Raw genomic sequence first — 13083 nt, 5'->3', positions numbered from 1 at the left:
GGTCACCACCATGCACACAAACGCCCACCCTCCCCTCCCCCCTTTCTTCCAGCCCCATCCACAGCTAACATGTTGAGAACTTGAGGCATCCACTAAAACATAGCAGAGCCCAAAGAGAGAGAATAATCTTACACTTCATGGTTCAAACTAAAAATGAACATTGAAAACAGTACTGTTAACCCATGTTGCATATATGCCTCACGGCCCAAGACTCTGTAGCCTTATCTTTTGCGTAAGGTGGTCAGGGTGAAGCCTCATTTGTAATATAGAATTACGATCAGAAAGTACAAGGTGTTGACGAACGATCAGAGCATCACAGCTAGTCATATTCAAATCCTATTCAAGGATCAGGCCTGCTAGTATCAGAGCCTTGGATTTCGCTCCCCCCTCGGGGGCTCAGTGACACAGATGTCGCGGAGACTTGTAAAAATTTCTTCACCGCCTCTGCCTCTGTGAACCACCTAACTCCATCACTGGTGGTCACACGGAGTCGGGCTGGGTATACTAGAGTGGCCCGAAGGCCTGAGTCAATGAGCCGTGTGCAAAGTGGGGCCATAATGCGTCTTTTGGCAGCTAGAGAGGCAGAGAAGTCTTGAAAGACCAGGATTTTTGCATTTTCGTAAGCTAGGGATTTCCCTGCCCTTGTCGCTCTTAAGATCTCGCTTTTATGGGCAAAGTTGAAGATTTTTGCAATAACAACACGGGGTCTAGGTTCCGAATCGCGGCGTGCACCCAGTCGGTGCGCTCTCTCAATTCGTAGGGGCCCATGCACACGCGAAAGGCCCAGTTCCCTCTGCAGCCAGCTTTCTAAAAAGAGCAGCAGATCTTCTCCAGCCAGAGACTCTGGCAGCCCCAGAAAGCTAATGTTAGAGCGCCTTGACCTATTTTCGAGGTCTTCCAAACTGTCAGTATGCTTTGCCAGCAGCTCTTTAAGGGCTTTAATTTCATCCTGAGAGGTTGACATCCATCCTTGATATCTGAGACGCACTGCTCCAGATCTGTAAATCTGGTCTCGTATCCAGCAACCGCTGCAGTGAGCTCCAAGAGTCTCTCCGCGATAGTTTTTAACTCTGGGCCCAGCATTTCTGAATTGCTGCCTTAATTTCTGTTATCGCCGCCGTATTCGGCATCACCGGCACATCCGACACCATATTGGATTGAGACTCCGGGCCGCGTGGTTTCTCTCTCTCTTTTCTGGCTAATCGTGACGCCATCACATCTACCCGTTGATGGAGCAGACACAGTGAGGTTTCATAAGCTGCGGTAGTTGTAAAGGGTAAGAAATTGCTCTGTGGATGAGGCTGGATCATGGAGGGTCGGCGCTGCGAAGGGAAATCACGGCTTTCCCTTACACTGCATCACATGACCTCCTATCAGCATTTTAAGCCCGGGCGGAGGATGAATTCCTATTTTGCTAGGGCAGAGGGAGCGACACACCTGTGTGCTTCAGGACACACTGGTTGAGAACCGCTGCTCTAAACTATGAAAAGGCAGCTCCAGCCCTAGGACACTAATACACCTCCTATTGAGAAAACAGAACAAGCAAGACTGCTACAGATCCCTAACACAAGAGCTAGATGCTAGCAGAATCCATCGGTCGCATATGCAGATTAATCATCACCCAAGAAAGAATAAAAGTTACAGAACCATGCCAACAAAAAAACAAAAAAGTAACTCAAAGATAACAGACTTGAGTATGTGAGCAGTGAAATGCTAGAGAAAGAAACAGAAATGCATTTTCTCTTCTACTGAGCAAACTACAAAGATAAATGCACATGCCAAAAACAGGCATAATATTCCACTCTGTGAAAACAGAAAATATTTGTTACTTTGTCTGATCATTTTATTTTTCTAATCGGGTTGGTCCCTGCCTCTTTTCCGCTTCCTTTTGTCAGTCTGCTCCGGTCTTTTTTTCAAGGTCCCATTTCCAATTTCTGTTTCTTCTCACACTGATTTCTTCCCTTTCTCCTCTACATTTATCTCTGAAATTGATCTTTCCATTTAATCTTTTTTCTCCATTTCTTTTGTCTGCTTCTCTATTTATCGCAGCTAGATTCTACTCCTTTTTCTCCTCTCTCCAGTCCTCAGTCTCTCTCTTTTCACCTCTAACATACCTATTGGCTCCCATTCTTGCTTCCTCAGTCCTCCTGTTTTCCCCGTGCCTCTCATATTCCCCAGACTATTTTCCCTCTTTCAAACATTCTCTAATCTCCCTAATTCTACCTTCTGTACTCACCCCCACCAGCCCTCATCTACTTTCTTCTACCTCTTGTTCTCTCTGCAGCCCCAGCTCCCTCCCTCATCTCTCTCCCTGCCTTCAATCCCTTTCTTCTGTCTCTTACCCCCATCCAACCTCTTATTCCACACATCACCTCATTTCCACTCTCTCATCCAGTTCAAAGGCCTGTTTCTCATCCTCTCCATAGCCCTTGTCCTTTTCCACTGATTAAAAACCCTTCCCCAGCCCCTCCATCTCCATCACACCATCCCCCATCTTTCTGCACTGTCACACCCCATCTTAACACATTTACTCATAACCTCAACCCAATCAACCAGTACCCACTTATCCTAATCTCTGAGTTTTTACTAAGTTTCAATCCCCTTTTCCATCCTACTCAATCTCAAAGTCCCCACTTGAACTCCTAGCTAAATCATCATTCCCCTCCCAATACCCAGTCACTTTCTGCATACACTTTTGCTCTCCCATAACTCTGTCCTATTCTCCCCACATCCTCAGTATCCATGCTTCTTCCTCCTCCTCCCCCTTTCCCAGTATCTGCTTTTGCCTCTCCACCCTTCCCCGGCATCCTTTCTTCCTGCCTCTCCCCTCCCCCAGCTAAGCTACTTTTCTCAGTAGCTGCTCCAGCAAAGAAATGCTCTGCCTGGTGTGGCAAGCAAGTTTTGGGGGGGGGGGGAGGCAGAGGGTGGCAGTTATCCTTTCCTACTTCGTGGCAACGCATATGAATCAGTCTGGAGAAAAATTTCAGAAACTGTTGCAGAATCAGGGAACTGATGCTCTTGTTTCTGCAAAAGTTCTTTTGGCGTTTCCCCTCCAGCCATCAACACTAGGAAACTTTCTCCCCACCGGCACTTAACAGTCTAAACTTTCCTTCTCTGGGGAAAATTTTCTTTTGAGTTATGCTGTTTTGCCCCCCAGGAGACTTTTCTTCTGACTGTTCTCACTCCACACACGGTCTGCTTGTGCTGTCGTTTGCCTTGCCTCTGATTGCTGGAGTGGTTCCACATGTCCTGTTACCGGCCAGGAACAAACCAGAGCTGCAGAAGCAAGACCTGGAACCGAGAGACCCGAATGGCCTGAGGCAGGAGGAAGTGAGCACTCCCCTGTATTGGAACTTGGCACTGTTTGTGCCAAATGGAACCAACGAAGGCAAAGGAGCCTGACGCGAGAAGAGGAGCGGCAGCACTGACTGGCAACTACCAGTTTTGCCAACTCCTGCCTGAAAAAAAGTCACGAGATACATTGTGAAAAGTCACCAGATTGGGTAAAAAAATAGCTAGAACCAAGTTATTAAGCAGTGATGCCAGCAAAACTGGGAAATTTTTAATTTTAAGATTGGTGGACTCGTGGAAGGGGAAGAACAAACACACAGATTTTAAAATTGAGGAAACGTTATTGGTATACTCACACATTTGCTCTTTTTCACAGGGTTAGATTAAGCCTTCTGGGGACAAGGAAATACTTTACAGTACCTGAATGTAATCCGCTTTGAAGTGCTGAAAAGCAGAATATAAATAGATAATGATGATAATGTTCGGGGCCCCGCACTACCGTGGTAGCCCCATTCCCAACACTATAATTTGCTATCAGCTGGGGATGCAGCCACCTTCATCAGCACCCCAGAGCTCTGCTGCAGTTGATTCACTCCTGGTCTCCCACCCTTCTAAGGTCAGTCAGCCCTGCTTTTTCCAATTTAGGAAACTTTATTGGCACGCGCGCGCACACACAAACACTGACACCATTTCTTATGCTGTTGTGTTTCTGCTCCTGTGCTCGCTCAACTAGTACCCCATCTCTACAGCAAGCTACCTAATGGTTTTGTGCTTGCTACCAGCCATTCCTCCCTTTACACTCACCGGCTTGGCTCTTTCCGTCAACGTTGGGCCTGCAGCCTCTCACACAGTGGCGTCACCAAGATGCATGCTGTTGTCAGTCTGTTATATTATTAGTTTGACAATAAAGTTGCAGCGTTTTTGTTGTTGTTGTTTTTGGCTTCGATTCGTTCTTTCTCCTGCCAGAAAAGAACCCGGCCTGACGTCACTACACTCCCTCTCGCGCGTAGGTGGAGTCTGTTTTGAAGAGTGAGGGGGCGGGACCAGCCAGCACAGCACTATAGTACCCTGAGGAGATCTTTCCGTTTTCGTGCTTCCAGACATGCTCCCTGACGGAAATTGTGCAGTAGGAAGAACGCTAGATTTGTAGCTCATTAAAAAAAAAAAAGCAGCAATATTAAGATGCCTGTCGCATTCGCAGTTGTAAAATCTCCATAGCGTTCGAAAATCGCCAGATCTAGTAACAATATTGCTAAATTGAGAGACCCACATCCCGGCAACAGCTGAGTGGTACAAATGTGAGGTGCTATAGCAACATCAATAAAAAATAACACCCATAAAATAGAGATAAAAGAGGAATAGAAAAAACAAACTGAGAAGATTTTTAAAAAGTCCACTGCATGTGGAGCTGAGCCATACGAGTCCAACCAGCGGACCTGGCTGGTGGAAGGAGGGGGTTTCATAGCACGCACCCCGTTGGCCCCTTAACTGAAAAGAGGAAGAAGTTTGTCATCGATTGACGCGGACCCTCCTCTTCCTTATAATGATTACTGCTTTGTGTATGCATCGGGACTTGGTCAGTGTTGCCCTTGTTTGGGCATTACTAATAACAAAAATAAACCGGTGACCTTTTAAATTAAACATAGTAGTGACAAAGTAAACAATGTCAGATAAAGGCCAAAATGGTTCATCCATTCTGCCCAGATAAGATTATGCATATAAAATTCCCAAATACAATTCACCTCGAGTCTACCATCCCGTCTCTCAACCCACCTCATAACCAGGCCTAGATTTAAGATTATGGCACCCATAGCCAGAAGATTAAGGGTGGGAGACAGCAGCAAAGGAAATCACAATTTTTTGTGTGCCTTCAGAAGTTGGTACCTTCCCATGTTGCCTATGCATAAATCCAGCCCTGATCCAACCATATTACTTTATCTGCTGTTAGTTTTGCTAGTTTCCTTCTGAAAACTTATTTCTGGTTTTATTCAATTCTTTTTCTAGATGTGGCAATTTTCTGTGGGCTTATTCCTGGCCTTTCCTCAGTGAATACTGAATAGAAATAGTAAGTAATTCCAATTTCTTTTCCTCAGCCTCTTCATATTGAACCTCCTTCACCATTGAGTCTTACAATTCCATTTTTACACTGGCTCTTGCCACTAACATTTCTTTAAAAAAAGTTGTTTTACCATACGAGCTCTGTTTTTTCTATTTGTGCTTTCATTTTCCTACTTTGCTAGATTCTTAGCTTTTTCAGATAGTGTGGCCTATCCTACTTTCTGCAATCTCTTGTAGTTTATGAATGCTAATCTTTTTCCCCCCTTACCTTCTTGGTTAATTTAGAAAACCAGTGCCTCGTTTTCTACCTACCTTTATTGACGTACCCAACAAAAAGGTTGGTTGCCCTTAAAATATCTTAGTTTTGCTCAATACTTTTCTGCTTCACCTAGCTTATCCCCTCTAATGACTCCTTGAGGGACTCCCCCATCTTAACAATATGTTTTCTGATGTTCAGGAGCCTCACCTTTGACCAAACTGCCTCTGCTCTAATACTGAATCATTCAAACCCAGCTGGTCCCCCTCTATGACATTAGAAACACTCTCCTCATTTGCATTATGTCTAGTATTGACCCCTCACAGCAATTCTGTTACCAGCTGCCAGAAAAAGTCTTCCTGCAAACAAACCAGGAGCTCTCTGCTTCTAGGCACCAGTGCAGTCAAGATATCCCAATCAACATCCAGCCAATTCAAATAACCTAGCAATAGTACCTCCCATTTATTTTGTGAATATTCTCCATTAAATCTCTATTCATTTCTTTTGTCTGCAATGGTGGTCTTTATATTACACCAATATAAATGGATGTTCATGCCCTTATTCAAGGTTAACCCATAGTACTGCCTCCTCAAATCATTAAGCCCTGCAGTGCTGTTGCTTTATTTTTTTTTTATATTGCAGTACACCTCTTCAATTTCTTCCTATCCTGTCCTTCCTGAATAGGTTGTAGCCCAGAATAACTATATCCCAGTTATGGTTTTCTATGTACCATGTCTCTGTGATTGCCACTATATCCAAGTCAGCCTCCTCCACAACTACCTCTAGAACTGGGGCTTTTATTTCCCATTTTATGAGCATTAGTGTACATAGCTTTCCAAATATTGCTCTTTTTCCACCCATTTCTCTAAGTGATTAAAGATTTACTTAGTAAGTACTTTATTTACCTTAGGGCTTTGCCTACCCATCCCCAATATCCTAGTTTAAAACCCTGCATAGTAGTTTTGCCAGTCTTGGCTCTTGCATCACGACAATGCACCAGCTCACACAGCACTGGCTCTATTGTGGGAGGGAGTTTTTAGCTAGTAAACAAATAACTGTATTGGAACACCCTCCCTACTCACCTGATCTGGCCCCCAATTACTTTTTTCTTTATCCAAAGATAAAGGAAATATTGAAAGGAAGACATTTTGATGACATTCAAGACATCAAGGGTAATATGACGACAGCTCTGATAGCAATTCCAGAAAAAGAGTTCCAAAATTGCTTTGAAGGATGAACTAGGTGTTGGCATCTGTGCATAGCTTCCCAAGGGGAGTACTTCGAAGGTGACCGTAGTGATATTCAGCAATGAGGGATGTAGCACTTTTTCTAGGATGCGTTCATGAACTTAATTGTCAGACCTCGTACATGTACTGGGCTTCATAAAGAACAGTCAATTTTGATCCCCTACTAAGGGTATTGCTGTGATGAAAAGGGTGCCTAACCAGGGGGGGGGGGGGGGGGGAGTTGGCCATTCATAATGAAAGTTTGCACCCCCTTAGCTTCAGAACCTACACCTCAGCCATGAGAGAACGGGTAGTGAGCAAGATGCGTGCAACTGCTGAACATAACAAAAATGAACTTGAGAAGTATCCCTCACCCCCATTTCCATACACACCAAATACCATTTTTCACTTTATTTTTATTTCACACATAACATGGCATAAAAAATGAACAGAATTTTATTAGCTTTAACAATGCTTAGAAAGCAAACACAAAGTAATCAACCTCTTAGTGTTTTAATCTTACTAAATTGAATGCTATAATCTATTTTTTTTCTGACTAAAATTCAGTATACTTTATTTGCTGACATCTCTATAAAAAAATTCATATTTGCAATATTTTAAATAGGATTCTAGGGTGCTGGAGTCACTTTTATTTAATACAGCAATAAAGACATTAACCATGTCATTTAAATTAAGGAAAGAAACAGAAAAAGTGATACCCGAGACAGCAGAAATCTTTACAAGCAATTCATCTTTTCCTGAACTAAACATTTCAACCATAAAAATATGAAAACAGTAAAACCCTATAGAACTAGGGCTTTGACCATTTCAGTTAGAGCTATTTAAAAAATATAGGGCAGAAAGCCTTTCAGATGAAATTTATACACTTTAGACATACAATATTTCTAGATATTTAGATGACCAAAATCATATCAAAATTATAGAGAAGTAGAACAGAAAGCCTCTTTTCCCATGGTTATTTTACATTATTCCTAGTTTCCTTTAGCTCATGTAAATATGTTAGCTTTATAATGAATCTTAGGTAAGTAAGAAGAAAAAACCCCACATGGCTATGGGGCGAACAGCCTCTGCAAAGCCTGTTATGTGGCAAATTGTCCATGGGGTGTTTTGGCAACTTTACAAGTTAGAAAACAAAACCTTCATTGAGTTTTTGTTACAGTGTTGAAAAGACAGTAGTACAGTGGCATGTCTGGAGGAGGAAAGCCTAAGGCTCTCTCTATAAATCTATGGTACTCCATGTCCTTTGTGCCTGAGAAATGGACCTTAACAGTCCTTGAAAGCTTGCATCAATGACAAATCTGTTACTCTAATAACACTATCATCTCTAGCCAAACGTTTTGTTGGTTTTCTTTTAATGAATTTCAACTCCTAGTTTCCAGGGGCAGGGCATTGCCTTCAGAATGATTCTTTCAAACACTGTCATTCACTAGTTATTACGTTTGTTGTCCATGGCAGCTCATAAAAGAATTGTTCCAAGCTTCCTAACAGATTTCTACTGTAGAAAACCTGTAACTTTGATATGAACTGAAGGTCAAAAAAGCAGCAACACCAGGCAAATCCTATATCATTTTCACAAAATGGCATTGATACACACTAAATGTTTTCATAGGAATGAGACCCACTTTAACAAACTAATACAATTCATTAATTTTATAAAAAGATTAAATCAGTCCGAGCCATACTGCACTTAGAAAAAAAAAAAGGTAGAAAGAAATGTCTGTGAACCAGTAGCAGGTGAATTCTTGGGGGGCTAACTTGGCTGTAAACCTTTCTTTCTCCAGCACTGAGTATATGGAAAGGCTAAGCAACCTTCTTGATTGAGCAACTCTGGCTACCATGCCTTGTTTGAACATGTAGGATCTAAGAATTACAGGGCCAATGCTTCCTTTGCAATATTTCCAACCAAGCCCTATGTTGACAATAGACTTTAGTCCAATCCTTAGCTTCCAGCTCCCATCCTAATGGTAGCAGTCCTGGGTATCCACACACAAGCTGGATAGCAAGGACAGAGGAATGAGAGTTACAAAATGTCATGATGTATGTAGCCAAGTTGGCAACAGTGCCTGAAATACTAAGCATAGCGCTGTCGATTCCTGACTTCAGAACAACATGATTTGGGGGGATTCATTACATATGTATTCAAAACACAACACCTCAAGGATTCTCTCTGAATATGTATTCTTCTGCTGCATTTGCTATATAAAAAGACATTTTAGCAGTTCACAGTGCATTTCTTCTATTTTTTTTAAATTAAAATAAATTCTCAAGTCAAGAAAATATATTACTATAATCTACTAAGTTTACACTGCACTCTCTCAAGCTTTCTTCCTCTGCAGCTCTGGAGCAAGAGCCAGGAAGAATACCTAATCTTTTCCATTCCAAGCTGAAAAGTTCACTATGAGACCAATCTGATGTATTTAGGTTTGCCTGCAAACAAAATCTGTATCCTCTGCTATGCTTTAATAAATACTTTGAAGCCAATGTACTAACAGGAAAAAAAACAACATTGCATGGTATTGGCAAATTAGGGAGTGCTATTTTGCTGCTACATCTGCATGCAATTGAACTCAATAGAAAAATAGAGCACAGATTTTCTCCTAAGTTTTTCTGCAAAAACTAACTACACTTTGTTGAAGTGTAGTTAGTTTCTGCAAAAAAAAGTTTTGAGAAGCACATTTCACACAGTATTGCGCGAGTTATTAATCAGCTGTTTTGAATAATTTGTAATTGCAGCAGCCCATTAATTAGCTAAATAACATTTTTCGCATGGAAAAGTACAAGCATAATGTTAAATCTGTGAAGCAAAATTATTCTGCAAAGTTTGCTGTGTGCATTACTGTAAATGTGTACTATTTGACATTTTAATGCATGAAACAGACTTTGAAAACTTTTTCAACCAACATCCATTTGTAAAGACATGTATTGGGTGGCTTCTATCTTTCCTAGCCCGTTCATTCAAGTTTAAGTAGTGGAGGGAGAGAGGTTGAAGAGCAGTGGAAGAAATATTAGCTACATATAGCAAGTTAGCACCACTAGAACTATCAAAACCAAAGCTTCTTACTGGTAACTGGGATTTGCCACAGTTCCACCATTTCCTAGTGCCATTATGTACAATGGAGGATATGAAGAGAATCTTCTGTGCTATTATCCCCTTATTGGGACAAAGGGAATGGCAAGAGTCTGCCCTGGTTACTGCAGCTGAGATAGCTCCTAGTAATAGAGCAACTCCCTTTTCAAACTTGCTCATCTCAAAGTGCAGCCTCTGCTTTGTAGGAGAGAAACAGGAACTTGGCCATTCAAGAAGCACCATGCATAGATCTCGTAAATTCCAGGAACATATTTTTTATGGAATTTTCTTTAGATAACATCCCAACCACTGCAGGATCCCACCACTGCTGCAGGGATGACAGATTTTAGTCCTTTGTAAAGAGGCAGTCCAACAGTGTTTAAATTACAGAAGAAAATTGCAGCTGAGAAAACGCCAGGCCAAGTGAGCTGGAAAACAAAAGGATTCCCAAAGTCCTGTGGGCATAGCAAAACCCTGAGGCATCTAATTCACAGCTTCACTTTCCAGTATAAACAAACAGTGTGATGGCTGGTAAGAATGCAGCTTCTGTGTCTACCTCCTGCTCCCCCAAATAATTAATAACATGTTGAAGTTCACTCATAACAGTCTTAATACAATGTGGAATAACTACAATTGCACAGTTCCTTATTAACACTGCAAAAAATCTTTGAAGAAACCATTTTTCTAACTTTAATAGCCTACTGAAGCCAGCACAATTGAAATGGTCAACTGCAGGCACATAACTTTTCCATAGTAAAAAAAAAAAAAAGTAAAACTCCCTCCACTCCAAAGCTTAATGTACTAGAGGAGCACATTTTGGGAACTGCTCTTGTCACTGTTGTGTCAGAGTGCAGCTTTTCAAATCACATCCAGCAAGGCAATTACTAAGGCACCAGGCAAGAAAGAAATAGCTCCCAGGATAAGCACTAAAACCATACACATGGACAAAATAAGATTACATTTTTACAAAAAGTTATTTTTACTTTGAAAGAGTGTATAGCACTATATATATATGAAGCTGATATAAAAAAAAAAAAAAAAAAGCCGAGTTCCTCATTTAGGCCCCTAAGTTAAACACCTATTTTCAGCTGAACTTAGGTCCTAAGAATTTAGCTGAAAATTCACCCAAATTTAGGCTTACTATTCATTGATCTCGATTTAGATTCCTAAATGAAGTGCCTAACACTGAAAACCAGTGCTACACACCCATGCCCTGCAGCCACCTACTTTTTAGAATTCTAAATTTAGGGACTTAGTGAAACTAGGATTCTGAATTTAGGCCCTCCGCCCTAATACATTTTCAGAAAGGCCAATTTAGGAGCCTAACTCCTTTGAATATCAGCTCTCTCTCCCTATATATCTATCTCTCTCTCTCTCTCTCTCTCTCTCTCTATATATATATATATATATATATATATATATATATATATACATATATAGATATATCTATATAGACACACACACACACACACACACATACTTATTATGCCTGAGCATTTCATTAGAGCTGTATTTTTAGTTCCTTATAATGAACACTGTTTTACAATCAAGACTTCATCTGGTGCCATTTCAGGAGAAACTATTTACTGAAATGACTTTGCATGTATGCAGTACTTCATTTGCCCAAAAACAAGTGGCCTTATTTTTTCCCAAGACCAACATGGTGCTATCATAGGCTCTGAAGTGAAGTATTTACATTATCTGCATCACAACTTTTCCACAAAAGACATGAGGTTTGCATTGCAATCAAAATAAATGAATCTCAAACATGTTTCTTGTTCTCGAGCAGATGCTCATGCAAATTTACCAAGGTGTAACTTTTGAGCAGGACTCTGCTTAAGCACTATCCTAAAGGTTTCAAGAACTAAAATACAGTACCGCATTGCATACCCATACACGGAGAAAAAAACCAAAAGTTGCTTTCTGGTAGTGGGTATTCCCTGTAAAAAGAAGATAATCAGCCACTCAAGTGTGGCAACCATCGGATAATGTGACTCATTTGTGTGACTCATTCATCCTGCTTGTCTATGCAGAATGACTATTTTCCCCGTCATTCAGGAATAGACAAAAGTCAAAGGACTTTCCTCTCAATAATAGTGTTTATATTCTTACTGGGCCTCTGAGAACTCTTCAATGTGAGATCCTAGGAGCAAACAAAGGCACAAGCATCCAGAACTGGTGCTCAAATTAAAGAGAAAATAAACTTTTAAACTTTAGCACTCTAACTCCTTTGGGGAAGCATTTCAACACAGATAACTTCTGAGAAGGCGAAATGAAAGCACCACTTTAATAGGGATTTGTGCAGCAAGTCCAACAGCACTGAAGCAATGGCTTACTTTCAGAAAATAGTCTATGAAAATGTCAGGAGAGTCAAACAAAAAAACTTTCAGGATGGGCAAAGTAGAATCAGCACAAGCAATGGATTTCCTCATAGGACTCATACACTGGTTTCTAACTGGAAGACCTTATGAAGATGCTATAGCTACCAGTGCATCTCTCATCAATAGCTAAAATATATATATTACCAAGTGTTTAGAGAAAGCAGAGCTATTAAAGAAAAGAGTGAATCTAACAGCAGATTTCACTGGGGTATTATAGTTGCCAATAAGGTGACAATCCTCTGGCAATTATGTTACCTGCCAAATTTTGTTTTGGATCAGGGCTCAGTAGAAATCTAGTTATGGATATTACAAATCTGAGGATAATTATTATTTACACACTGAATGGTAATTGTTTAAATAATCTTTAGTCAAACCAGAACCTACTTTACAAGTAGGAATTGTGCAACAAGCAGTGGAATTGAAGTACACGCACTACAAAAGAGTTTTATGCTCTCCATTGGTGCAATTTTCTCAGGAGAAGTTATTCTTGCCCAAATCCTTCCGTTTCTTCAATTGCAAACAACAGTTTCTCCTTCATTTGCTCATAGTTTTTGTATGGTGGGAGATCCAGGCGGTTGAAACTGAAAATGAAAAACCTGCTTAATTTTTTAATTAAAAAATAAGGCCATTGCACCTGCCAGTTTCACTAACTATACACGTGCACATCTGTATGATATAATTCGTGTTCAGAAATACCTAAAATTCTGCTGTGGATTTTCCATTTAAAAGACTTGGCAAATTTGAGATGATTCTGCCCATTTCAATCTTGCAAGACATTACAGT

The 13083-nt window shown here is 40.8% G+C and overlaps 2 protein-coding genes and 1 long non-coding RNA gene across 12 annotated transcripts in view; 1 reads left to right on the top strand and 2 right to left on the bottom strand.

Annotated features, from left to right (window-relative positions):
* The window catches only part of NDRG3 (NDRG family member 3), a 219394-nt gene extending 214984 nt beyond the window's left edge, over window positions 1-4410 (bottom strand). For 2 of the 7 annotated variants that reach the window (XM_029614181.1, XM_029614180.1), the window contains exon 1: window positions 4096-4410. The gene's annotated coding sequence lies outside the window, so the exon portion shown is untranslated. Of the gene's footprint in view, window positions 1-3647; window positions 3921-4095 lie in introns of those variants that run through there. The other 5 variants (XM_029614176.1, XM_029614177.1, XM_029614182.1 and 2 more) reach the window with 5 other exon arrangements.
* A 35-nt stretch (window positions 4411-4445) lies between these two features.
* LOC115097965 overlaps window positions 4446-13083 on the top strand; it is a 184210-nt gene continuing 175572 nt past the window's right edge. The window contains exons 1-2 of the long non-coding RNA XR_003858376.1: window positions 4446-4589; window positions 5296-5356. This is a non-coding gene — a long non-coding RNA (uncharacterized LOC115097965). The remainder of the gene's footprint in view (window positions 4590-5295; window positions 5357-13083) is intronic.
* Window positions 7230-13083, bottom strand: part of LOC115097963 (E3 ubiquitin-protein ligase Itchy) — a 278895-nt gene continuing 273041 nt past the window's right edge. For all 4 annotated transcript variants that reach the window (XM_029614171.1, XM_029614172.1, XM_029614173.1 and 1 more), the window contains one exon: window positions 7230-12881. In XM_029614171.1, the coding sequence (XP_029470031.1) occupies window positions 12782-12881 (100 nt within the window). In that variant the 3' untranslated portion in view covers window positions 7230-12781. The remainder of the gene's footprint in view (window positions 12882-13083) is intronic.

The sequence above is a fragment of the Rhinatrema bivittatum genome, chromosome 8, assembly GCF_901001135.1.
Source record: "Rhinatrema bivittatum chromosome 8, aRhiBiv1.1, whole genome shotgun sequence".
Classification (NCBI taxonomy): Eukaryota; Metazoa; Chordata; class Amphibia; order Gymnophiona; family Rhinatrematidae; genus Rhinatrema; species Rhinatrema bivittatum.
Note: the sequence above shows the minus strand (reverse complement) of the source record. Positions and strands in the feature narration are given on the sequence as shown.